The sequence below is a fragment of the Colobus angolensis genome, unplaced genomic scaffold, assembly GCF_000951035.1.
Source record: "Colobus angolensis palliatus isolate OR3802 unplaced genomic scaffold, Cang.pa_1.0 Scaffold52, whole genome shotgun sequence".
Classification (NCBI taxonomy): domain Eukaryota; kingdom Metazoa; phylum Chordata; class Mammalia; order Primates; family Cercopithecidae; genus Colobus; species Colobus angolensis.
In genome coordinates, this window is record NW_012118710.1 from 6124770 (window position 1) to 6152615 (window position 27846).

A 27846-nucleotide genomic window follows, 5' to 3' on the forward strand; every position below is an offset into this window, starting at 1 on the left:
GGACATAATAAAAAAAAGAGGGATTCAGAATTATAGAGCACCAGAGTTGAAAAGGGCCATAGAGACTGAGAATTCCCCTCCTTGGAGGTGATTACACTGAGACCCCAAAAGCTAACATGTTTTTCACCAACCACAGTAATCAGTGGAATAGCTGTGATCACAACTCAAGTCTTCTGAGTTCTCACTGAGTATGGTAGCAGGGAGAAACTGGTGGGACCAAGGAAGTTTAATGAACTCATTAAAGAGATAACTATTTGAAAGGAGTGGACTGAGGATACTCTTAACTGGCTCTAAACCCATAAAGTATTCAACCTGATAACTGTCCTAATTCAGTCAGTGTAAGGTTTCTATGTGTCATTTATCGATAAGTTCCTAAGCTCTTTTTGAAAGTTAATTCTCTAAGAGAATGCCCAGATATTATCATGACATTTTAAACTATGTGGTCAAGCAACACCTTTCTAAAATAATGTTCTCTTTTGGCACATTTTAGTTAGAACCAGGATCTCCAGATTCAAATTCACACACCAATCCGTTGACCTGTGAGCATTTCATGGTACTCTGCTGCCATCATCTGGCAAATTGAAGTCAGTAACACTTGAGCGTTTGCTGCTTGTTACTGCAGAATCTCGGCACCAGATTAATAGAGTTCTGGCTGGAGTGCAATGGATTTGGTAATACTGGTGATTGAGGATCCGTATAGGGTAGGAAAAAGAAATTATTCTAAGAGTAATGAAAGATTCTGAAGAGTATGATGACTGCATTGAAGCTAAGAAATTAGATTGTAAATTGAAAGTCTCATTAACTTATCCCTAGACATCATAAAATACATGTCATAGAAGTGGGCAAAATTTGTCAGGTCTACAAATATGAAGGCAGAATCTTCTTTTTATACAGAAATATTTTAACATTTATAATAAAGTCACAAAAGTCAGCTAAAAAGGGATGATTATTTATTTTTATGAAGCATTTTTGTTTGCAGAATGACAGAAGTATATGCATGTGTATGCTTGTATGTGTAATTTCTTTTCAGAAAGTTTGGTTTGTACACTGTATTTAAAGGCATATGTATACTGCATGAAACTATACTAAATTTACGTATAATAGGATGACATGTGTAGTGAGGTTATACTTTTTAGGGTATTATCTTGTTCTTTTTGGGGGGGCCCTTCCTTTAATGGGACTTTCTTCCTATTTAGTCAGACTCATCCATTGCTTCAAAAAAGATTCACATTTTTATTGAATGTAAGGAGTCCATGTTTAAATTTCCAGTCCCAAAATAAAGTCTTGAAGATACTTTAAGAAACAATATTCTTCAGACTCAAGCATTCAGTTGAACTACCCTGTAGACAGTAGGGATTTCAGGATGTAGATAATAGGGATTTCAGGAAATTACATAGGAACAGTTTATTTATTTATTTTTGGCCATCCTAGAAATTGTCTTAAGACTTTCAAGGGGAAGTAGAAAGATTCACAGAAAATCTTACATTAAGATAACGTTAAGACAGAGCCTTTAGTTTTGGGTGTGGAATAGCAGCAGAAAAAGCTTCATAAACTTGCTCTTCAGTGAAACAGCCCTAACTAGTGAAATTATCAAAATATAAACACACACATACTGAAAATCTCTAGAAATTGTTCTGTGAACATATAGCAAATGAAGAAAACTTGTGGCTCGGTGCAGTTGCTTATGCCTGCAATCCCAGAACTTTGGGAGGCTGAGGTGGGTGGATCACCTGAGGTCAGGAGTTTGAGAGCAGCCTGGCCAACCTGATGAAACCCCATCTCTACTAAAAATACAAAAATTAGCTGGGTGTGGTTGCAGGCACCTGTAATCCCAGATACTTGGGAGGCTGAGGCAGGAGAATCACTTTAACCTGGGAGGTGGAGCTTGCAATGAGCCGAGATCACGCCATTCTACTCCAGGATTGGGGACAGAGTGAGACTCCATCTTAACAACAACAACAGCAACACAAAAACTTGTATTCAGTAAAATAGACTAAATCTTAATAAGGGCATCAAGACTCTTTGGCACTTGAACCACAAACTGCTTTCTTTCCTTCAAACTCAGCTAGGTGTGATAAAAGCTTCATTCTGGACAAGCTCAAGAATGCAGGGCTTCCCCTCCCTCCAGCTCCCAATCAAAGGCTGTGCTATGTCCCTGTGAGGGACACAGCATCAGTATTTCTCATCCCCTTCCCACTCTGTGTTGCAGAAACTAAGTTTCAGGTGAGTGCAGCCTAGAGGATAGAGACTCTTTCACTCCTCACAGCTCTCATTTATAGGTGAGGCTCTGTTTAGGTATCACAGGATGAAAACAATGAAGTATTAATCTTCCTTACCCCAGCTCACCCCCAAGGCAGAGGTTTCATAGTGGGAGAAGCAAACAAAGAAGGCCAGGCTACTACTGCTAGCAGACACTACTGCTAGTGTCCTACTTATAAAACAGGTGTGTCACTTCAACAGAAGCAGACTTCTTTTCCAACACCACCCACCATTCTGCAAGCTTGGGAGCAACGGCTCAGAGATTTTGCCCAGGAGGAGAGGCAGGCCATAAGAACAAAGAGCTCTGAAGCTCTGCCCAAAGGAATTGATTTTACTTGGAACAGAGTATCAAGAATTTCAAGCCCAAGGATGCTTTTTGAAAACAGTGATTTTGGTGTTAAACAATTAATTGGAGGCTGGTATCTCCTTGAGAACAACAAGACAAACAATAAGAGTTTACCATAGTGAACCAGAAAAAATACAGCTAATAACTATTCTCTTAGGGACAGAACAAACTGCAAAGACTGGTCTTAGAAACCACTCTTGCAAAGGGGCCCAAATTTAATTACATAATACCGTGGAGCGACAGATGCCTCAGGCATAGTAAGAAACAATAATAGACAGCCTGCTAGTGTAGTCTAGGAACTGGGTGTGATACCAACAGAGGCAGAGAGTTTACCATAGAGATCAGGGAAAGAGATAATTAAAATGAGCCTGCTAAAACCACCATCAGCCCAATGGTTAAAATGAGCCTGCTAAAACCACCATCAGCCCAATGGTTGTTAACCACTGCAGTGCAAGGCTGCACTCTCCAATGAGCAACATCAAAGGCTTCACACTTAGGGGAAACTGATTTTATAAAACAGTTCAGCCAAGTCACTAACCAATTAATTACACAACCAGTGACAACAACAAGCCTTGGTTTCAGAGCTGCTATAATTATCTATATTCATTTTTCAACACAAAATATGAGACATGCAAAGTAACAGGAAAACATGAGACAAGCAAATTAACAGGCAAGCATGAGCTATACACAGGGTTGGGAAAGCAAGCAAAAGAAACTTTCTGTGCAAGAGTCCACGTCAGAGTTAGCAAAAAAATATTAAAAGTCAATATTCTAAATATGTTGAAAGAAATGAAGGAAATCCTGATTAAATAAAGGCATGATGACAATGTCTCCCTAAAGAAACATTATCAATAAACAAATAAAAATTTTAAGAAGAACCAAATAGAAGTTTTATAGTTGAAAAGTACACTAACTGATGTTAATTATTCACTAGAGAGGTTAATAAATTGGAGACTGTCTCCCCAAATATTAATATGTGTCTACCTAGAACCTCAAAATGTGACTGTTGTGGACTAAATTGTGCGCTACATCACGAAAAATCTTGAAACCAGCATGAGAAAAATGTGGTTTTCATGTGAAACACCTGACTTCTTATCAGAAAAAAATGGAGGTTAGAAGGCAATGAGATGTCATAAAAAAGTGCTGAAATAAACTGCCAACCAGGAATTTTATACCCAGGAAAACTACCTTTAAAAAATGAAGACAAGGCCGGGCACGGTCGCTCACGCCTGTAATCCCAGCACTTTGGGAGGCCGAGGCGGGTGGATCATGAGGTCAGGATATCAAGACCATCCTGGCTAACATGGTGAAACCCCATCTCTACTAAAAATACAAAAAATTAGCCGGGCGTGGTGGTGGACGCCTGTAGTCCCAGCTACTCGAGAGGCTGAGGCAGGAGAATGGCATGAACCTGGGAGGCGGAGCTTGCAGTGAGTGGAGATTGTGCCACTGCACTCCGGCCTGGGCAACAGAGCGAGACTCCATCTCAAAAAAAAAAAAAAAATTAAGACAAGATACCAGAATAAAAAGGTAGAGGAGGAACCTGAGATAGGCTGCCCCTCCATAAAAATAGAATAAACTGGTGAAACTTGTGAGAATTATTTTATTTTTCAGAACTCTGGAAACTAACCAACAGGAGCCATGGAAACATTTAGTCAAGATAAATAGATAGCAGTAAGAGATACAAGATTTGTGTTGTTTTAATTTACACTAGTTTCATCTCTAGCTCCACAGCTCATCCATAGCTTTCAAAATGTAATACTCCATATTCTTGACACTAGAGGGAGTACAGCAGAAATACAGTTCTTCAAAAGCCTTATTTCCAAAGAAGAGTCATTATTGGACTTGTCTGGCGGTTCCCTGGATAACCCTACTTGAATGGCTTGTCTTTTGCAACCTCATTTGCATTTGTCTAGTGCTATAAGCCTATCCCCAGGGAGTGTTATCAAATATATTAACGTCATCCGTGCCTGAGGCAACATATAGCCGGGCAAATTGAAGACCAAATAAAAGCATAAAAGGAAAACTGAAGAATAAAATGTCTTCTTATTTATAAGGGATTTTGAAAAATTCTGGAATGTTACTGAAAATCTAAATGACAATGAAGATGCCTAGAACTTTGCAAAGCAGTATGCAAAAGCAGAAAGGACTGAGACGTTCCGAAGCTCTCATCTCTGACTGACCTTGAGGTTTCATAAAAGCAGAAAATGAAGGTTAAACAGAGTTGTCAACTTTTCAGCTGAATATTGAAGGCATGCCCCAACACAAACACAGAATCCCTTGACAAAGACTGAGAAACTTCTTGGTTTCAGGTGTTTAACAAAAATCATTGTCCAATTATAAGCTTACCACTAAACTAACAGAGTAGAAAATCCAATGGCCACAAATGACAGAGATGTAGACTTTGAGAAAGTCTACTGGAGAATCTGATTTCCATAAATAACACATTATAACCTGTGTAATGTCCAATTTTCGACAAAACGTTACAAGACTTGGAAAGTAACAAGAAAGATAAAAATACACAGGGAAAGGCTCTCAATAGACACTGTACTTGAGAGAAACTCAGATATTGTACTTACCAGTCAAATACTTTTAAAATCAGCTAATTTAAATATTTGAAGAGCTTTAAAAGCCTATATATAAAGAACCAAAAGGAATATGAGAATGATGTCTCACAAAATAGAGAATATCATTAAATAGCTACAATTTTTTTAAAGTAGAAATCTTGGAGTTCAAAGTACAATAACTGAAATAAAAACTTGACAAGAAGAACTAAAGATCAGACATGAGCATGCAAAAAAAAAAAAAAAAAAGAATCAGCATACTCAAAGATAGGTGAATGAAGATTATCCAGTTTGAGAGACAGAAGGAAAAAGGAATTAAGAAAAATGAGGACAGCCTAAGGGACTGCTGGGACATTGGGACATTATCAAGTGTACCAACGGATTTAATGATAGATACAGGAGGAGAGTAAAGAAAGCGGTAGAGTATTTGAAGAAATAATGGCCAATAACTTCTCAAAGGTTGAAAAACATTAATCTGCACAACTAAAAAGCTTAATATACTCCTAGTAGGATAAATTTAAAGAGATCGACACGTGGAAACACATCATAATCAAAAACGTGAAACTCAAAGACAGAGAATCTTCAAATCAGCAAGACAGAAGTGACTCATTGTGTACAAAGGATGACCAATCAAATTGAAAGCTATTTCTAATCAGAAACAATACAGGCCAGAAAGAAGTAGGATGAAATATTTAAAGTGCTGAATGAGAAACAACTACCAACAAAGAATTTAATAGCTAGCAAAACTATCCTCCAAAAATAAAGGATAAATTAAGACATTTTTAAGATTAACAATAACTTAGGTCTTGTTGATACATGACAAACCCTACAATAAATACTAGCAGGATTCCTTGAGGCTGAAATAAAAGGACATTAGGCAGTAATTCAAATCCACAAGAAGAAATAAAAATCACACACACACACACACACACCCCAACCTATACTTAACTGACCCTATAAACCAACTATACTTAACAGACATCCATATAACATTCCATCCAACAACAGAATAATACATGATCTTTCCAAGTATACATTGAATAGTCTCCAAGATAGACTGTGTATTAGACAACAGAGCAAGTCTTAAAATATGATAAGAATTTGTCATATAAAGTATGCTTTCCAACTGCAATGGAATTAAGTAAGAGTACAATAAAAGAGAAAATTAGGAAAATTCACAAATATGTGAAAGTAAAAACAACACATTTCTAAATAATGGGTCAAAACCATACAAAAAAAAAAGAAAACAGAAAACACAGGGAAATTATAAAATATTTTAAATCAATGAAAATAAAAATGTAACACATTAAAAATACACCATGCTCCTAAAGGTGCTTAGAGGGAAATTTTTAGATATAAATGCCTATTTATTTATTTATTTATTGAGAGAAGTCTTTCTCTGTCAACTAGCTTGGAATGCAGTGGCATGATCTTGGCTCACTGCAGCCTCTGCCTCCCGGGTTCAAGTGACTCTCCTGCCTCAGCCTCCCGAGTAGCTGGGACTGCAAGCATGTGCCACCACACCTGGCTGATTTTTGTATTTTTAGTAGAGAAGGAGTTTTGCCATGTGGACCAGTCTGGTCTCGAACTCCTGATCTCAGGTGATCCGCCAGCCTTGGCCTCCTATAATGCTGGCATTACAGGTGTGAGCCACCACAGCTGGCCGCCTAGATTTTTTCCTATTTAAAAGAAAGGAAAAAGCTGAAATCAATTACTTCACTTAATGTTTCACCTTAGGTGACACTGAACAAAGGAAGGCAAGTTAACTCAAATCTAGAAGAAAGGAGGAAATAATAAAAATTAGAATGAAAATAAATAAATTATAGAATAGAAAAAATTAGAAAAACATCCATTAGGAAAGCTGTTCTTTTTGAAAAGATCAACAAAATAGATAAACATTGTAGCAAGTTTGGCTGCAAAAAAAGAGAACACTCACATTACCAAAGTAAAAAACGAAGGACAGATTATTACTACCATTCTGAAAAAATAAAAGAAATATAAAGCAATACTTATGTATATCATATGTACACAAAAGTATACAACATGTATACTTATATGATCAGATGTATACTCATATGAACAGATGTATACAAGTCAATAAATTTGATAATGTAGATTAAATGAACAAATTGGCAGAAAGATGAAACTACCAAAACTGTCTTAGGAAGAAGTAGAAAACCTGAAAAACTTATAACATGTAAAGAGTTTGATTAATAATAAAAGATGTTAAGTTAGGCCCTGATTGCTTCACAAGTAAAATTCTATTAGATGCTTAAAGAAGATTTAACACAAATCCTTCACAAACCCTTTCAAAAAATAAAAGAGGAGGGAATTTCCAATTCATTCTATGGGACCAGTTTTAACATGCTGGCAAAAGCAGACAAAGACATACAAGAAAAGGAACCTAAAGACCAAAATTTGTATTGAATACAGATTAAAAATTTCTCAACAAAATGCTAGCAAATCAAACCCAACAATATATAAAAAAGATTCTATACTATGACCAAGTGAGATTTCTCTCAGAAACACAAGGTGGGTTTAACATTTGGATATCAATTAACCCAATATGTCACATTAATATTATAAAATACAAAATACACATGATTATCTCAATAAAGCAAAAAAAGAAAAAAAAACTGACAAATATCAGAGCCCTTCATGAGAAAAAAATCTCAACAATTTAGGAATAGAACAGAACCTCCACAACCAAATAAAGAGCATCTATGAAAAATTCACTGCCAACATCACAACTAACGGTGAAACATTGAATGCCTTCCCCCTACGGTCAGGAACAAAGTAAAAATACAAGCTCTCACCACTTCTATTTAGCAATGTACTGATGGTTCTGTCAGGGCAATTAGGCAAGAAATGAAATAAGAGACAATCAAAAAACTATTACAACTAATAAACACATTTATTAAGGTTGCAGGATATAAGATCAATATACAAAATTCAATTGTACCCCTATATACTACAAATGAACCATCTGAAAATAAAGCTAAGAAAACAATTTTATCTACAATAGCAATAAAAATACTTACTAATCAAATTAACAAAAGTAGTACAAAACCTGTGATCTGAAAACTATAAAACACTGTTCAAAGAAATTAAAGAGGATCTAAACCTCGCCATAATCAATCGCCTCTCATCAGGTTCCTCCCTTGACTCATGGGGATTACAATTCAAGATGAGTTTCAGGTGGGGACACAGATCCAAACCATATCAATAGATCAGAATATTTAATATAATTAAGATTTTTCCAAAATTGATCTATAGATTCAAAAGGCTCACAGTTAAAATCCCAGCTAGCTTCCTTGCAGAAATTAACACATTGATCCCGATTCATATGGAAATGCAGAAATCCAGATTAAAAAAAATAATCTTGAAAAAGAATAACAAAGTTGGAGGACTCATTGTTCCCAGTGTCAAACTTACCACAAAACTATAGTGATGAAGACAGTGTGGTACTTGCACAAGGTTACACATATGGATTAATAGAATACAATTGAGACCCAGAAATAAACTCAGATATTTAAAGTCAATTGTTTTTTGACAAGAATAGTTTTTGAATAAATGAATTTTGGGACATCTGGATAGCCACAATGAAAAGAGTAAAGTTGGATCCTTTTCTTATTCCATAAACGAAAATCACTCAGAATAGATCATAGAGGCTGTGCACATTGGCTCGTGCCTGTAATCCCAGCACTTTTGGAGACTGAGGCAGGTGGCTCACTCAAGCCTAGGAGCTCCAGACCAGCCTGAGAAATATGATAAAAATCCATCTCTACAAAAAATGCAGGGCTGGGCGTGGTTGTGTGCACCTGCGGTCCAAGTTACTTTGGAGGCTGAGGCAGGAGGATCTCCTGAACCCAGGAGGTTGAGGCTGCAGTCAGCCATGACTGTACTACTGCACTCCAGTCTGGGTGATGGAGTGAATCCTTGTCTCAAAGGAAAAAAAAAATCACAGATCTAAATGTAAGAGCTAAAAATACAGAATTTTTAGAAGAAAGTTTTGGAGTAAATACTGCTGACCTTAGGTTGGTCAAAAGCTTCCTAGATACTGCACAAAAGCACAAGTGACAAAATAAAAAATACATCATTGAACATCATCAAAACTAAACAATTTTGTGATTCAAAGTATGTAACAAAAATGAAAAGCAAAACCACAGAATGGGAGAAAATATTTGCCAATCATACATTTGATAAGGGCCTATGTATTCAGAATACATAAAGATCTTATACAACTCAATAGTAGAAAGACAATAATCAAATTTAAATATAGGATCTAAGTAGTTATTTCTATAAAGAAGATATGTAAATGGTCAATGAGATCCTCATGAAAAAATGCCATTTAGGAAAATTTAGATCAAAACCATAATGAGATATCACTTTACAACCATTAGGATGACCACTATTTTCTAAAATGAAAAATAAGTGTAGGTGAGAATATAGAAAAATTGGAACCTTTCTGCATTTCTGGTGGGAATATAAAATGGTGTAACTGCTGTGGACAATAGTGTGGTGATTCCGCAAATAATGAAACATAGAATTTGCATTTGATTTAGTAATTCTACTTCTGGGTGTATACATTACAAAAATGGAAAGCAGGAATTTGAACAGATATTTTTGCCCTAATGTGCATAGCAGCATTATATACAATATGGAAAGGGCGGAAACCACCCAAAAGTCCATCAATAGATAAATGTAGATAAATGTATAACAAAATGAGGTATAGATCTATACAACAGAATAATATTCAGCAAGAAAGGAAATGAGGTTTTTGGTGTTTTTTGTTTTTTGTTTTTTTTTGAGACAGAGTCTTGCTCTGTCACCCAGGCTGCAGTGCAGTGGCACGATCTTGGCTCACTGCAACCTGCACCTCCTGGGTTCAAGAGATTCTCCTGCCTCAACCTCCCAAGTAGCTGGGATTACAGGTACGCACCACCACCCCCAGCTAATTTTTGCATTTTTAGTACAGACGGGGTTTCAACATGCTGGCCAGGGTGGTCTTAAACTCCTGACTTCAAGTGATCGGCCCACCTTGGCTTCCCAAAGTGTGGGATTAAAGGCATGAGCCGCTGTAGCCAGCTGAAATGAGGTACTGATACATGCTACAGCGTGACTGAATAAAAGAAGCCAGACACAACAAGCCACAAACTATAGGATCTTTTGTGTGTGTGTGTGTGTGTGTGTGTGTGTGTGTGTGTGTAATGACCAGAATAGGAAAATCTACAGTGACAGAAAGTAGACTAGTGTTTTTTTCCAGGGCTGTGGGTTGAGAAGGAGGAGTGACTTCTATTGGGTATGGGGTTTCTTTTTGAGGTGAGGAAAATGTTCTAAAATTGATTGTAGTAATGACCACACAACTCTATTTGTATAAAGAAACTCATTGAATTGTACACTGTAAATGGATATATATTTATTTCATGGTATTTGAGATATATCTGAATAAAGATGTTATAAAAATAGGACAGAGCCTGATTTTTGAGAAAGAACTCAGTTCTCCACCCCGCTCCCCGCCACAGTGCTTCAGGTTGATAAGGGGTGACTAGGCCAGGAAAATACGATATCTGTGTGATGTGCAAGCAGAAAACTGAGAGAGATGCTTCCCTTTTCATATGGAATCTTGGTGGGGTGCTCCTGAAACAGTGTCTAGCAACAACGCAAGAGGATCACAGAAGAAGAAATATGATAGTGTCTGTAAGGAGGGAGAAATGTGGAGAGAAACCCACCGAGGTTCCCACATCCTGATATACAAATGCATATACAGGAGGAGAGTTAAAAATCCCAAACAGCAGAGAGACTAAAATGACATTAGGCCAATGAAGGTGCCACAAACACACCAAGCAGAATGGATTCTCTTCAGTAACGGTGCTGGGGAAACTGGATATCCATATGCAGAAGAATGAAACTGGGCCCCTTTCTTTCACCCCATACAAAAATTAACTCGAAATGGATTAAATACTTAAATGGAATACCCAGAACTACAAAACCGCTAGAAGAAAATAATGGTTCAAGATTTGAAACTAGGCAAATATTTTTATTGCTAAGACTTCAAAAGCACAGGGAACAAAACCAAAAATAAACAAATGGTGCTATATTAAACCAAAACCTGCATAGCAAAAACAATCAACAGACAGAAGAGACACCTGTAGAATGGGAGAAAATATTTGCAAACCATTCATCTGACATGAGACTAATATCCAGAATATACAAGGAACTCGATGGCCAAAAAAAAAAATCTGATTAAAATAGGAAAAAGATCTGAATAAACATTTTGCAAAAGACATACAAATGGTATATAAGTATGTTTAACATCATTAATTATCAGAGAAATGCAAATCAAAACTACAATGAGTTATCATTTTACTCCAGTTACAATGACTATTATGAAAAAGACAAAAAATAAAACAAAACAATAGATGCTGACAAGGATGTGGAGAACAGGGAACTCATACGCTGTTGGTAGAAACGTGAATTAGTATAGCTGCTATGGAAAACTGTATGGGAATTCATCAAAAAAACTAAAAGTAGAACTACCATATGATCCAGCAATTCTACCACTGTGTATCTATAAAAAAAATCAGTGTATCAAAAAGATATCTGCACTTCCATGTTTGTTGTAGGACTATACACAATAGCTAAGTTATGGAAGCAACCTAAATGTACACCAAAAGATAAATAGATAAAGAAAATGTGATACGTATGAACAATGAAATACTACGTAGTCATTAAAAAGGATGAAATCCTGTTATTAGCAGCAACATGAATGAGACTGGAGGACATTAGGTTCACCACATGTTCACCCATACATGGGAGCTAAAAACAATTGAGCTCATGGAAGTAGAGACTCGACTTGTGATTATTAAAGGATGAGAAGGGGAGAGGGAAGGGAAGATGGGGAGAGATTGGTTAAAGAATGCAATGTTACAGCTGGACAGGAGCAATAATTTATAGTGTCTTTCATAGTTAACTATAATTTATTGTATATTTTCAAAAGACTAACAGGGAGGAATCTGAATGTTCACAACACGAAAATGACAAAAGTTTGAGGTGATGGATGGACATGCTAATTACCCTGATTTGATCATTATACATTGTATATCTATATCAAAATATCACCCTGTATTTCAAAAATATATGCAATTATTACATGTGAACTAAAAGTAACAGAAAAAAAATTTAAAAAGGAATGAAAAGACAAGGATTACTGAAAAGAGTTTTTGCAGACTTCAAGACTAGGAGAATGGATTTCAGTAACAAGTGATAGAGCCTGACCCAAAGCCGGGAGGAGCAGATTCATTGGTTGTTGACTCAGAGGTGACAGAAGGTGACAATGACAGACCAAAGTTAATGAGGAACCTCAGGAGGAATCAGTGAAGACTTGCAGTTCACTGCAAGAACACTCATGATGCTAAGCCAGCTTACTCTTGCATTTAAATAGCTTTCTGAGAAGAAGGAGAGAATAAGAATCTTAGGGATGAAAATAGTCCTGATAGAAAATTCATATTTTGAATTGACTAAGTTTAAATTCTGAAACACTGGGGTTTTACACAAAGAGTCTGAATGTACCTGGACGAAGCTAAGTTTTTTTGTTTTTTTCCCTCTGCCACCCAGGCTGGAGTGCAGTGGTATGATCTCGGCTCACTGCAACCTCCGCCTCCCAGGTTCAAGCAATTCTCTGCCTCAGCCTCCCAAGTAGCTGGGATTACAGATGCACGCTGCCACACCCAGCTAATGTTTGTATTTTTAGTAGAGACGGGGTTTCACCATCTTGGCCAGGCTGGTCTTGAATTCCTGACCTTGTGATCCATCCCCCTTGGCCTCCCAAAGTGCTGGGTGAGCCACCGTGCCCGGCTGAGACTAAATTTTAAACCAGAAGGGACTAAGTGATCATGAATGCTTGAGATTAATTTTTCTATTTCTGCCATTAAATGGAAAAGGGTGTTGGTAAACTGCTGAGTTCATTTAGAGAAAATAGAGAAAATTACATTCCCTTGGCACCATGTCAGGATGAGTAAACTTTAAACTTCTTACCATCCATTAAGGAAACAGAGTACTCAAGGTATGGTCATGAAGTAGCATCCTCACGGCCAACCAAGTGGTCAGATATAGGCTGAATTTTCAGTCTGAAGTTGTGAAAAACTGTGAAATCATGAAAAAGCAATGGGCTGAAAGTCAGCATGCCTGAGATTGAGTTTGGTGATGTCACTAACTGGCTATGTGACTTTGGAATAAAGTGACTGGATCTCTTAAAATGCATTTGCTTGTCTTTAAAGGAACTGAATTAGATAACTAGTTAGGTTTCTTCCAACTCTAAAACACTGTTGGAAGATTCTCACCTCTCATGTGGCCAGCGAGGAAATGTCTGCCACTTCCTGGCCAAGTTCAAATGGACATTGCCTTTTAAGAGATGGAACCCTCTTCTCTTTCCTCAGGCAGCTCCCTAGAGGCTGGGCTAAGGACGGCCAGAAATAAAGTGCAATTACCTGTGACGTGCTGCCGGCTTCTGCTTTTACAGCCACAGTTTGTAATTAGCTCAGGAATAAACACATCATCGTGACAGACCGAACAGTAAAACAAGGCTCTGGACAATGAAAGAAAACCAAGAATGACTTATGTGAGTCTTAACACAAAGGAGGCATGGTGCTGACTCAGTGGGCCTCCCACTAAGCTGTAGTTGCTTTAGTGCTTTTCCCCCATAAAGTAATAAAAAAATTACCTTTTGACTTCCTTTGGCGTTTCAGCAATAAAGAACCCTAGTGTGTTCTTATGTATCCTAACTTGTGCAGGTGGATTTAGTATCAGACCACTGGAAACGAAAAATAAACACACAGTAATGTTTCCCTCTGATTTCAGTGGCAATAGTTGGTGCCTCTTTCTGTTATGATCAATGGATTCTCTAAGTTCCTAAGTTAATCATATTCAACCTCCTCTTACTGCCAAACACAGTGGAGAGTGTGAATTTGACCTTTGTAATTCTTTGTTTGATTGGGGCTGACTATGCAGAGGGGAGCCAGGGAACAACTTGATCAGTGAGCTGAACACACAGTGGACCTGCAGGGAAGCCTCTCCCGGATTCTGTCACGCATCTGAGACGGTCCGACCACTCAGGTGCACGATATCTTTTTGATTTAAGCTATCAAATAACAAATATGCTGAGACCACACAGTTTCCAGGCTTAGCGTCATACTAGTAGTGCTCATCTTTAGGCCACTTGCCATTTAAAACTAATGTTTAACTAACCAGCTGGATTCAAAAGTTTCTTGTATTCAACTATGCAGTTTTTGAGGTTATGCATTTCTTTTGATTTCAGTTTTGTTTATTTTGATTGCCAGATTTCTGGAGAGCAGGAACCATGTGAACTATTTCTATTATTATCTTACTTGAACCTTTTGATTTTCTATTTTCTTGTGGTTTACGTGTTTGAGAATATTGTATTATAATTTTCTGTCCATGATACACTTTGATGCAGTATTCTGCTATGCTTTTCAAATTACTCACATTTCTCCCTGTTTATCAGGATCTCCTGCCTTCATTTCCTTCATTTCAGATGTCTATGGTGAGATCTTACAAGCCTATAATTCCCCTCACTTTTTGCAGAATGGAAGTTCTTCTTTCCTCCTTTAAAAATCATCCCTCCTCTTGTATTCACATTGGAATGAGGTGAAGTTTTAATTCTGGCAAAGCTTATTCTGTTGTTGGGATACTCACACCTTTCAAGTGTTAGAGAACCCTCACAAAAGTAAATGAGCTTGCACAGCCGAAGTTCTTCAGTCTTATGCCAAGAACAGACCCAGGCTGTATAGCTGTGTTCAGGTAGATTACTACCTAAGACAATGGATGGCCTTTTCTGAGTATTTACTGACTTATATTGAGTGAAATAATTGGTTTTAACTTTGGAAGGAAAAGACAAAACAACGGTGGCCCCTTAAATATTATTGGCTGATGCTCACTAAGTAGCAGATGCATGCTTAGTTGTGTCTTTTTTTTTTTTTTTTTTTTTTTTGAGATGGAGTTTCACTCTTGTTCCCCAGGCTGGAGTGCAATGGCACGATCTCGGCTCACTGCAACCTCTGCCTTCCGGGTTCATGTGATTCTCCTGCCTCAGCCTCCTGAGTAGCTGGAATTACAGGTGCATGCCACCACACCCAGCTGATTTTTCGTATTTTTAGTAGAGACAGAGTTTCACCATGTTGGACAGGCTGATCTCAAACCCCTGACCTCAGGTGATCCACCCGCCTCGGCCTCCCAAAGTGTTGAGATTACAGGCATGAGCAACTGCACCCGGCCGCTCCTATTTTTTTTTTTTTTTTTTAAGGAGAGAGGTTTCTCTGAACTCATATTAAATATCTAGGTACTGTCACAATAAAACACATATTTGACTGTATTTGAGAAAAGAGGTGAGCCTCTCTTAAGAACTTTCCTAATGTGGTGTTTTTAGTTGATTCCCTCTTTATGATTTGGCAAGTTGCTCTATCAGAGAATGTTTGTCCCTGAAACAAAATCATTATAGTATGTGACTGGGGTCAGACCCAGCTTCATCTGTTAGCAGGTGACAAATAATTCCCTAAGAAAAATTCTTATAATTCTCGAAGCCTTTTGCAAGTCTTACAATCTCTTCAAACTTGCCAATTAGAAGAGGAATAAAAAGGTGAGAAAAGATAGGGTTTCTCCTGAGAATTTCAACATATTTGCTTAAAGTCCAACTATTTAAACGTTCTGTTTTCCTTCTACCAATAACGGCAGCAGTGAATTTACTACAGGATGGTTACAGAAGCACAGCCCTGGAGCCAGAGGACCTGAATTCAGATCCTGGCTCTGCCACTTGGGTGTTGCGTGAGGTTGGGAAATCATTTCGCTTTCTGTGGTTCACCTTCCTCCTCTGTAAAATGAGGCTAATAATGATTGTACCCATCTCACAGCACTGTTGTGAGGATTATTCAAGAGTTAACATACGTAACAGGTCTATAGCAGTGTTGGTCACAAAGTTTCAGTCATGTAAGGGAATGTTCTTATCAATACATTTGCCAAATAAGAACTTAATCCCTTTGATTCACCTGACTTCCAAGTGAGAAGGTAAAGTTAAATCTCTGTTTCCGTAAATCCCCCTTTCATTGGGGTACTTGTGTGTTAGGTAGTAAACAGGACCTCTTAAATCTGTGTGAGATTAGTTGCTAAACAAATATCCATGTTTCTGGTCTGTAATGTCCTAACCATCATCTTAATAAAGTTTACAGAAATCTAGAATGTTAAGAGGTGGAAAGGATCTTAAGGGCATGTGGTTGTAGTTTCCAGATTCCAGTGAATAAACCAAATATATCATGGAGACTTGAGAAAGAATTCTCAGGCTCACCCTTGGTTTTGCAGTCAAAAGTAGGGTTTTGGAATCTCTAAGTCTTTAAAACTTATGCAAACAGGCCAGGCACAGTAGCTCGCACCTGTAATCCCAGCACTTTGGGAGGCTGAGGTGGGTGGATCACCTGAGGTCAGGAGTTTGAGACTAGCCTGACCAACATGGTGAAACCCCATCTCTACTAAAAATACAAAAATTAACCGGGCGTGGTGCACACGCCTGTAATCTCAGCTACTCAGGAGGCTGAGGCAGGAGAATCGCTTGAACCTGGGAGGTGGAGGTTGCAGTGAGCTAAAATTATGCCATTGCACTCTAGCCTGGGCGACAAGAGTAAAGTCTATCTCAAAAACAAAAACAAAAAACTTATGCAAGTAATTCTGACATATAAGCCACGTGGTCGAAAGCTAAAGTTGTTACTAAAACTTGATAAAATTTTGGGCCAGTCTGAAACCCAAACTACCTGGCTTATGATTCCGAGTCTACCCATTTTACTGTGACCTGTTTCTAGTGGGAAGCCCATATGCAGATGTTTACATTCAGAGGTTTTGATTGTGAGATTTTCGTGAGCATAGCAGGATTTTTAAACAGAACTTAGGCAGGCAGACAATATTACTTGTTATTCTCTTATTAATGACTTGCTTTTTATAATATTCTACTGATGGCTTCTACCCAGAGGCCTTCTACAACCTCTCAACTCAGACAGGTCTTTGCTTCTTTCCAAACTTTTCACATATAATAATTCCTTTATAGTCCATCTGATATAATTGAAAATTATTTCATTTTGAATGTTTTCCTATAATTTTACAATTTCTGGTAATGTCAATTTTAGAACAGGAAGGTGTGTTAGAGTTTCATTAACTCTATTTCCTCATTCTACAAATGATGAATCTTTCTCCATGGCCACAGGGCCAGCAAATCAGTCAGGATCAGAATCTAGTCTGTTAATTCCTATTTAGCACAAGTTAATTTTTCACTAAAAAGTACACATGAGCCAACACACACCCTTTCTTGCCCTCATCCCATTTAAGCCCCACCCCTTTTCTTTTTTTTTACAGATCTTTTTCTCTATATTATAGTATGTATTTGTCTTTCTTTTCCTCCTTTTCTCCCATTTGTTTATGTATATTTCATTTGCTCTGAATTTTATTTCGCATTACGTGATAACTTCTCTTACTTTCATATTTATTCACTTATGGGTTTTTGGGAAATGCTGATGTCTGGTGATGTAACGTCTCTTTTATCTACTCTATCAACAAAAGCCTTTGTCCAGTTGGCTGGTCAGATTCCCATTTTGGCATATTTTGTGCTTTACTTTTTTAAAAATTATTTTTTGGAGATAGAGTCTTGCTCTGTCACCTAGGCTAAAGTGCAGTAGCATGATACTGGCTCACTGCAACCTCTGCCTCCCAGGCTCAAGCAATTCTCATGCCTCAGCCTTCCAAGTAGCTGGGATTACTGGCCCAGGTGCACCACCACGCCTTGCTAATTTTTATATTTTTAGCAGAGACTGGGTTTCACCATGTTGGCCAGGATGCTCTCGAACTCCTGGCCTTAAGTGATCCACCCACCTTGGACTCTTAAAATGCTGGCATTACAGGCATGAGCCACCATGCCCAGCATTGTCCTTGACTTTTCATGGCCAGTGTTTGTGGGAACATTTTTATTACAAATAATTCAATTTTGTGGTATTATTTCATGGTCAAGATCTGGCAATATTAAAAGAAACAGTTCTGAGAAGGTGACCATTTCTTCTCCTCTCTGCTCCTGAGAGAGGACTGGGGTAGGGTCTGAGGAACAAAAGGGAAGTGTTTATCCAAGAGGGTCACCACCCTAACCCGTGTAATCAGAGACAGCACAGCAGAGGAGCCAGGGAGCCCCAGAGGCTGCCTCTCAGCCAATCCACCAAAGGGAAAAAGCTTAGTTATAGCTGCATCTTTGGAAAAAGTCTTAATCACAAAGATTCTCCAGAAAAAAAAAAGAAACAAAACTGAAGAGATGAGCAGACTTATTGGTACCAGAAACCATCTGTAAAGACGGACTTGTATTTGATGGCTATCAACAGGAGGTGCATCTTCAGAAAGCAGAGCCTGGGAAAGAAGACGAGGAGTCATAAAGAGAGCAAGGGGTCAGTGAACAAAAAAATAACTAACACTCTGTGCCCTGGGCCTAGGGAGAAACCAACATCTTAGAGGAAAGAACTCCCAATATGGAATGATCCCTTGTAAGTGAAACTACCTAAAGTAACCAACAGCCACTGCACCAACTGGGACAGAGATGAAATTGCCCCACCCCAACTGTGAACTGCTAAGTTGCAAGGACCCTGGACTGTCCCTTCTTAGATCAGTTTGTAATGGAGCCTGACCTATAGTGGGCCCTCAGTGAACATTGTTGAAAGAATGTTGTTGTCTGAAGAATGAGGGAAGTATTTCACTTCACTTACCGGGCAACTTCAGGAAAGCTCATTCCAGTAAAGTCATCAGAGAGACGTTGGGTCAGAATATTGTTTTTCATGCTATTCAAGAAGTGTTTCTGCCAGGTCTGTTTAGGTGTAACCTGGAATACATAATCATGCCACATGAAGCAAAATGACAAGGAATGTGGAACGTTAGAATTCACATTGCATATTCTGCTAAGCACAAATGAGTCTTCACTGCACGTAAGTCATAAAAAGGAGATTTATCGTAGTGCCTAACTAGAGAATGTTAAAGGAATAACTAAAAAGCTAACTCCATCTTAACTATTTTCACCAGAGTTCAGGATGAGGCAGACACATCATTACTTATTTTCTTTCCAGATGGTGTTCAAGTTTCCTTGCTGGCAGTGAGAATTCTCCATCGCCAAGTCCTGATTTCAGCTTTTGAGTTAGTAAAAATCAGATGGGAAAGTTAATGTGGAATCTAAATTATCTCTCTCTAGATATGACTATTCAAGATTGGTTTAAAATATTTTAATTTTCTACTAACCATATACCTCAATGAAGAAAATACTCATGGCTTCTTTCTAGTATCAGAACCCTTCATAAGTTCAAATGAACTTGAAGGGCCATCCTGATGCATGGAAGAGAGAATGGAGAAATCAAGGCAAACAGTAGGCTTCCAGAAAAATGGGAGATGTAAAAGGAGAAGGATATCTCAAAACGGCTAAATGCACCCAACCCAACAGAAAGGCTGTTAGGAACTTGTGGCTGACGTTTGTGTAAGACCCTCTCCTCCTCCTTCTCCACCTACTGCCAAGAGAATCACCACCACACTGTTCTGATATAGCAAGACAGTCTTCTTAAAGCCCAGAATCTCAGATGAAAATCTTGAATTTCTAAGCATTTAGGAGCACTGTTGCTGTGGAGAGTTATGGCTGGTTCAGAAATTCTCTTCAGATGGTCATCATGCAGTTTGGGGAGAAAAGCAAAACAAAACCAAACACATAGACAAACAATTCTGCCCTACCAAAACGGACAGACTATTTCAGGCAATCCAGTGTCTGCTTCCACCACCAAGATTCAGCTGAATGGATCTTTTTCCTTTTCCTACTTTCTTATAGTCCTCTCATGAGGAGGGCTCTGATCATTAGGTGGTTCATACCACTAATTTCCAATAACTAAAGAAACTGGCTTAGTGCTTCTAATCTAAATGTTTTGATGTTTGAAAGAAGGTAAAAAATGATAGCATGGGGATGGAGAAGACTTTCTAAGATAGATTTAAAAAGACCAGAAAGGAAAACAGGAGGATTTTGGATGAAGAATCTGGGTGCTCAAGTGAGCCAGTTGGATCAGATCTAATGTAAATTTAAGTTTAAGGCCATGCTCTGAACCAAGGACCAACCAGAAATGTTCTTCGAGATACAATTTCTCACAATATGATCAATATAATTAAAACACATGGCATTGATTTAAGGCCTTTTAATCTGAGTTCTCAGAAGTTTTACAAATATTACTCAATACTTGGAAAAACCCAGTTATGAGATTAATAACTTTAATTTTATAGGTAGAGAAACTGACAGTCAGAGAAAGTAAGGGCCTACTCTGAGAGAAATCGGTCATAAAACTCTGGAGTCCCAGCCATTAAACCAAAGTCGATAGTTTGTTTTAGAACCTAAAGCACCAAAGAATAATGCAGCTTTCACACATCTTGCCTGATGCTGTTCAGTAAGGATTCCTGAAAGTAGGTTTCAGATTTCACTCAAAAAATCATTAAGGAGACCACAAATATCTCTCAATTCCTGTAAGCTAAAATCCATCTTGTATAAATAATGACAGGTGATCATCCTCAGTGGGGAGGTTACAACTCTAGATCTTATTTTTATTTATTTATTTTTTTGAGACAGAGTCTCACTCTGTTGCCCAGGCTCTAGTGGAGTGGCATGATCTCAGCTCACTGCAACCTCCACCTCCTGGGTTCAAGCAACTCCCCTGCCTCAGCCTCCCCAGTTGCTGGGTCTATAGGCTCATGCCACCATGCCTGGCTAACTTTTTTTAAAAAATATTTTTAGTAGATACGGGGTTTTACTATGTTGGCAAGGTTGGTCTCAAACTCCTGAGCTCAAGTGATCTGCCAACCTCAGCTTCACAAAGTTTACAGGCATGAGCCACCATACCCGGCCACAACTCTTTAAATAAGAAAAATACAATAGTATGGTTTTACATCTCTATCTTCTATAGTTTCATGAAGGAGGATAAGTCTTCCTTCATATAGAGTTCACATTCCATTTATTTCCATTTACTTTCTCCAGCCATGGAGATTGAAAGCACAATAATCACAAGAAATATTGAAGTTCTCTGCTACTTTCTAAACATACAACACAAAGTCCTTATAAACCATTTTCTAGGTTGTATACAGTGAACACTACATGAAAGTAAAAGCTTGTGTGTTGTAGCTGCATGAAGGCTCGTTCCCTCCACCCTGACTGCTATTTCTTTACATCTGTATATTATATCTCTTTATATTCACAGAAGGAATTACAGAAGCTTTCCATTTGTTGCAGTTAGCATATAGCTGGCCAGAGCGCCTCTTACCTCTTTTGCTTTTCCTTAAATAGCACCAGGGAAGAAACAGAAAAAGATGCAAACATTTGTACTGAACGCGGGAAAAAGAGAACAGAGGAAAGAGCAAGCAAAGAGAGGTCAGGAAGGAAGTCAAGTGTATGAAAGGCAAGCATGGACTCAGAATTAAACAGACAGTAAGGTCATTCTCTGCAAGAGCTTTAGAAAAGGAAGACCAGGTCCAGCCAAGGGCTAGCACGCCTTGGCTGGAGCATTTCATGGAAATGATATTTGGAAGACCACCTTTTGTGCTACAAAAATTTATCTCAAGAAGTCACTTTTAGCCCCTTACTTTGTCTCAGACAAAAATATCAAAAATCTTGATGTGAGACATTGTGTGGAAATAACACCAGAGACATAGAGCACTGTGGTAACAACACTGTGCACCAGACAGTCCTAGCTCTGTGGCTCACTAACTTACTGTATGATCAAGTTAGTTAGCTTCACCAATTCACTGCTGGGTTACTAACTTAACATATTATTGAGGGGAAACACAAGACAGTAGGCACTCATTATGTGGTTACTGTTATTATTCCTGCATGGAATTCTCCCTAAAACAACCTGGAAAAATTAGATTTTAATTACTATTTGATCATTATTTCTATTTGATGAATATAATTATTACTATACAAATTATTTTGGATTTAATTTATATTGAAATATATGAATCCTTCATTAATAATATAACTTTTATTTATATTTTCACTTTCAATAACTCAATGCTTCAACCTTGATGAATGTACTTTGATTTAAAACATACTGGACTGTAGGTAGGAAGCAGAGTTATAAGTTTTCTGTTTTGTAGATAAATATTCTTAGGCAGGAATAAAATAAATGATTTCTTCAAGGTCAGTGTGGTACCTGGGACTTTTAAATCCAGATCTTCTAATCCTTTCCCAGCTCAAGCAGAAGTCAAATCTCATTTCTTGGGGCCTTGATGCTTTTCTCAATTTTTTTTTCTATTTCTGCTCTTAATATGTAGGACATGGGGACAGAGCCAAGAATTGACATTAATTTACAAGGTTACCTTTTTGTTTTGCTCCACAAATAGAGATGTTAGGAAGGTACACAAGCCTGGCACCAAACAGCCTTGGGCGATAAATCCAAGCTTTAATTCAGCAAAGCAAATGATGTTGTCTCCGGCGTCCCAGTCCCAGCTGGGAATCTTTGGCAGATAAACCTGTTCCATAGTACAAAGCAGGTCAAGTATTAGGAATAAACACACCTCAAGAAAGCTCTTGTGGATGGATGTCTTTCTTTTTAAAATTTTCTTGCAATCATATATTCTTTATTTTTGCACATAAAAGTGGTGCCCAGGTCAACGAAAATGATAAGAACAAATTCAGCATTTGAAAGCAGTTAGTGGTCAATGGCTCTCATTTTTTGAAACAAAAATAGCTGGAGTTGCAAAATCAGGTCAAATGGCTTAAACCTCTAATTCTGCCCCCAGTTTACATTGTTGAGCGATTATCCATCTTAATGAAACTCCAAATTTTACCTGTGATTAGCAAAAACTTTTTATTTACACATCCATTAGAAAATAAAAAAGTTAATCTAGCTATACAGATAAAAAGAGGAGACTGAATATGCTAGAATGTTACTATACCTTGTTACGGGATTGCAGTATCTGTATGATGATTCTGGTGGTAGAGTCATAGTTCTTGATAGAGAGCACCCTATATAAAACCCAAACACTCTCATTAGTCATGTGTCATAGCCAAAGGGCTTTGTAATATAATTTAATTCAGAGTTAAACTGATATGTAGGTAAGTGTAGAAAAACTTGGCATACAATAAAGTTTATTGTTATGTTGTTTTTGAAAAATGTTTTTAGTAGCCTACACAGAAGAGCGTCATTGTTTTCATGACTTTGCCAACCAAATCTATGGAATGATTATCTCTTGGTATTAGAAGACTGTGTTCTTCTGAAATCAATTCTTGAGGAGGAAATCAACAGTTTCATGTTTTAGCCTTCAAACTGAAACCTAATTATTACAGGTAAAAATAGAAATTTGATAGTTGTCTATAGCTTGAAATAGCTCATAGACTGTCTAATTCAACTTCCTCATTTTACAAATTAAGAAACTAAGATCTACCTCATATTTACTGTATTACGCATGGTACAAATTTTCAGCTGTTTCTTGCTATATATAATGTCACCTCCAGCTATGTGTATTTATTTTACTCTGGAGATTGGAAGTTCATCTGGATTAGCCAAAATGCCATTGCCATCACAATCACAGTTAGAGCTTTGTTATCACAAGTTACATTCTTGCTCAGAGTTCACAGTTTAATGTGATAACATCTTGAAAATACTCACCGATGGTCAGGCCAGGCGCAGTGGCTCAGCCTGTAATCTGAGCACTTTGGGAGGTTGAGGTGGGTGGATCACCTGAGCTCAGGAGTTCAAGACCAGCCTGACCAACATGGTAAAACCCCATCTCTACTAAAAATACAGAATTCGCCTGGTGTGGTAGCACACGCCTGTAATCCCAGCTACTTGGGAGGCTGAGGCAGGAGAACTGCTTGCACCCCGTAGGCGGAAGTTGCAGTGAGCCGACATCACACCACTGCCCACTAGCATGGGCAACTGGGCAACAAAGAGCGAAACTCTGTCTCAAAAAAAAAAAAAAAAAAAAAAAAAGACAGAAAAGAGAAAAAAAACAAAGGAAAATACTTACTGATGGTCAAAAAGTACATGATATTGGACCACACATAATCTTTCACCATAGCTACTAGAGAAAAATCCCAATAAATAAAGTGTGCTAACAGGGTTCATAAAATTGCATCTTTATTTTTGAGGAGAGGATATTAGTTATAATGGTGCTATCTGAACAATAATCAGTTATTTGTATGCTTGCTTCTTAAATTCAGATGGCTACTATACATATGAAACTTCAGGGAATTATATGGAGAAGGACATTCACACTCAGAATGCTCTATTTTCATTTTCTTTTGCATCTGTCTGCACAGTCTTGGGGAGGAGCAAAAAGTAGGCAGAACCTTGGAATACGATGAATCTAGTGATATGATAGATGGTATGTTCTCCTGTTTATGCTTATGTACCAGGCATTACTTTAAGAGAGATAGAAAAAAATAATCATTACAGCATACAAAACACAATACCAGATTCTTACCTCATAATGTTGGAAGTATCTTCAGCATTGGAATCACTGCACAAAGGGTTGGCTATAATCAGGCATGCCTCTGCAGATTCCACCTACCCTTCAAGATTAGACAGGAGCCATGGTGTTAATTATGTGGGAAATGCTCTGGTCTTCCCTTTTCGCGTTTTCTTAGAATTTTGTAATAAAATTGCTAACAAAGAAGAGGACACACTTGGGAATGAATTGTAATGAGGATGTCTTTACATCAGGATTGCTGTCCTGCAAATGCCGCAAAAGGCAAGGGTTGCAGCTGATGGGCCAGGGCACAGGGTCTCTGACATAGGTAAAAGATTGCTTTCAAATGGGTAAAATACAGACTTATATTTTTCCTACCATCCATCATCATTGTTTGATGCCTAGTGATAAGCCATAAGACCTTTATAAGCAACTGCCTGTGTATTTATTTGTCTTTCAGGACAGTAAAGAACAGAGGAACTGGGAGTCCACTTGGCTCAAAGTAAACAGTTATTCAATATTAGTGGCGTGTGAATTTCAAAGTTCTAGAAAATTACTGAAGTGGCTCTTACAGTACTAAATTGCAGGAAAGAGAAAGATTTTTCTGGGTCTGTCAATTCTTCATGTTTACTCTATAGATCTTGGCTTTAAACAGAAACTTTTCTGTTTGTTGATTCTCTGAGACTAAGAACATGACAGGAAGCTGCCTTTGATCTTAAGCCAAACCTGTCCAGAGGGTTGGCTGTTGCTCATTATTTTTAGTCACAACTTTAATGAGATTTCTACTATTTTCCTTTATGTTTTTCCTATTGGAAAGCATATTCATGCATTTAGGAGGAGAAGTTGATTAAAGCTGACAGACTCAGAGATCTGCCTTCTGGTAAGAATTCTATTTGTGTGGTAAGATCAAACACACCTTGCTATCCATACCTTTTACAGATCTCTTAGGCTGATAAAATAAAACTGATTTAGATAGAGAATTTTGTGAAATAAATAATTTAAATATAAGTGTTGGCAAACAGTGAGGTCAGCTTGACATTTGTGAAATCAGATTTGGAGGTCAACTACTACACCTCCTTTACAATTGTTTTTAAAGCTGAGGAAGTTATATTTTCCGGCAGTTAAAGAAGCTGAAATAATACCTTTTCCAAAAGCAATATATCTTGTAATTTTAATTGTTGCAACTTAGGAAAACTACAAGGAACTAAAACAACTAGATCTTACCGCAACTCGCCTCAGATCCTCCCACTTCATTGCAGATCCAGAAATGAATGTTGTGTAGGCCAAGTAGCATTTAAATATGGTTTCAAGTTCCAAAGAAGGAGGAGTCCTCGACAAAAAAGAACGTGGCAACAATGAGGTAAAAAAGATGACTGATTCTGCGTTTAGAGGGTTTTTATAACTTATTTGGTGCATTTAGTAGAATCCCTCATAGTGATATGAAAAAATACAAATCCAGTTAATGCTATGTTTCTAAAAAATGTAATTACTAAGGATGGAGAAGTTCACTATTTAGTTTAAAAAACTGAATTACTGAAGCAGGCATAACATTTTAAAACAACTATACATTTAATAAAATGGCTTTTAAATATAGGAAGCAAATATGAAAAAAACTAGAATGAGAAATTGATGAATCTGCCACTATCATGAGAGATTTTGACATATCTTTTTAAACTATTGATACAGCAAGCAGAAAACAATCATCATGGATTTTGAACACACATTTAATATTTATAAATTCTGCAAATAACATATAGAGGAACTAATTTTTATAAAGAACACACAAATATTTATCAAAATGATACTTTGCTTGACAGAAAATGAAAGCCTTAACACATTACAAAAACATAGTTATTATATATAATGATCTTTGATCACAATACAATGAACTTAGAAGTTAACCAAAACACAAATAAAAATAGTTTTTGGATTTAGGAATTAAAAAAAATAGACTGCTAAAAATATTATGGGCTTAGAATAAATTGCAACAATTCTTTATCATTATTCTTAGAAATATGTTGAAAATATTAAATATATATGCTTTGGGATACAACAACAGCAGTGCTTTAGGAATAATTTATAGTTTTGGAGACATATTAGAATAGGATCAAGGAAATAAGAATAAAAGAAATGATAAAAACAAGAATAAGAAACAATGAAAAAGGAACAAAAAGATAAAACAGAGAAGATAAACCACATCAAAAGTCAGTTCTTTGAAAAACAACCTAGCATAATAGGCAAAAGTTTTGTAAAGTTAATGGAGAAAAAATAAAAGACAAAAATGATGCAAATATTGAATAAAGAAGATATAATACATATAGTCAAAGTAGATCTAAAAAATAACAAAAGTACACAGCAAATAACTAAATGTCAACAGCTCTGAAAACTTAGACAAAATGAACAAATTACTTGAAAGTATATCTTACCAGAACTAACCCTAGAAGAAATAAAAAGCCTAAACAGCCCTATAGCTGTTAAAGAACTTGAAACTGTGGCTTAAAATCTCTCAAAACACAACAAACACATGCACACACACACACACACACACACACACACAAACCTACACACCCAAACACACACACACCCCCATCAAATAAAATGTAGAAAACCACTAGTTCTATATGGTTTCCACATTTAAATTCTACCATACTTTAAAGCAACACATAATCTCATTTTTATACAAAGCCTTTTAAAGTAAAAATAGGAAATAGTTCCTAACCAATACTAAAAAAGACAAAATAATCATGTTATCAAAAATATCAGTGAGATCACCACATTAACAAATTAAAAAACAACAATTATATAATCACCTCAGATGCAGAAACAAATTGACAGAAATATTTCTTCAGAGTTAAAAAAACAATTCGTGGTATATTAGAAATAGAAGATAATATTTTTAACCCAACAAATATCTTTAAAATAAAAAAGATATCTTTAATGAAAAAATATTAAAGGTGCTTTCAAAAAAGAGAAGTAAAGATATCATCACTGCTCTTTTTCAACATTATATTTGATGTCTCAGCAATAATTATATTATTTCAGACAAATAGTTTATTTCCTTTTTTCCAATCCTTATGTGTACAATTTATGTTTATTTTATTATAAAGAATTATTTTATTTATAAATCTGGATTAATATTTATTTTATTTTATTACAAAGATAAAA

General features: G+C 37.1%; 1 protein-coding gene across 1 annotated transcript in view; it reads right to left on the bottom strand.

Moving 5' to 3' along the window:
• Positions 1-27846, bottom strand: part of KCNU1 (potassium channel, subfamily U, member 1) — a 159551-nt gene that overhangs the window by 80106 nt on the left and 51599 nt on the right. The window contains exons 11-18 of the mRNA XM_011960720.1: positions 25906-26011; positions 24697-24779; positions 23167-23236; positions 22588-22740; positions 18966-19078; positions 18541-18612; positions 13892-13981; positions 13659-13756 (exon numbers count right to left, since the gene is read on the bottom strand). Coding sequence (XP_011816110.1) covers positions 13659-13756; positions 13892-13981; positions 18541-18612; positions 18966-19078; positions 22588-22740; positions 23167-23236; positions 24697-24779; positions 25906-26011 — 785 coding nt within the window. The remainder of the gene's footprint in view (positions 1-13658; positions 13757-13891; positions 13982-18540; positions 18613-18965; positions 19079-22587; positions 22741-23166; positions 23237-24696; positions 24780-25905; positions 26012-27846) is intronic.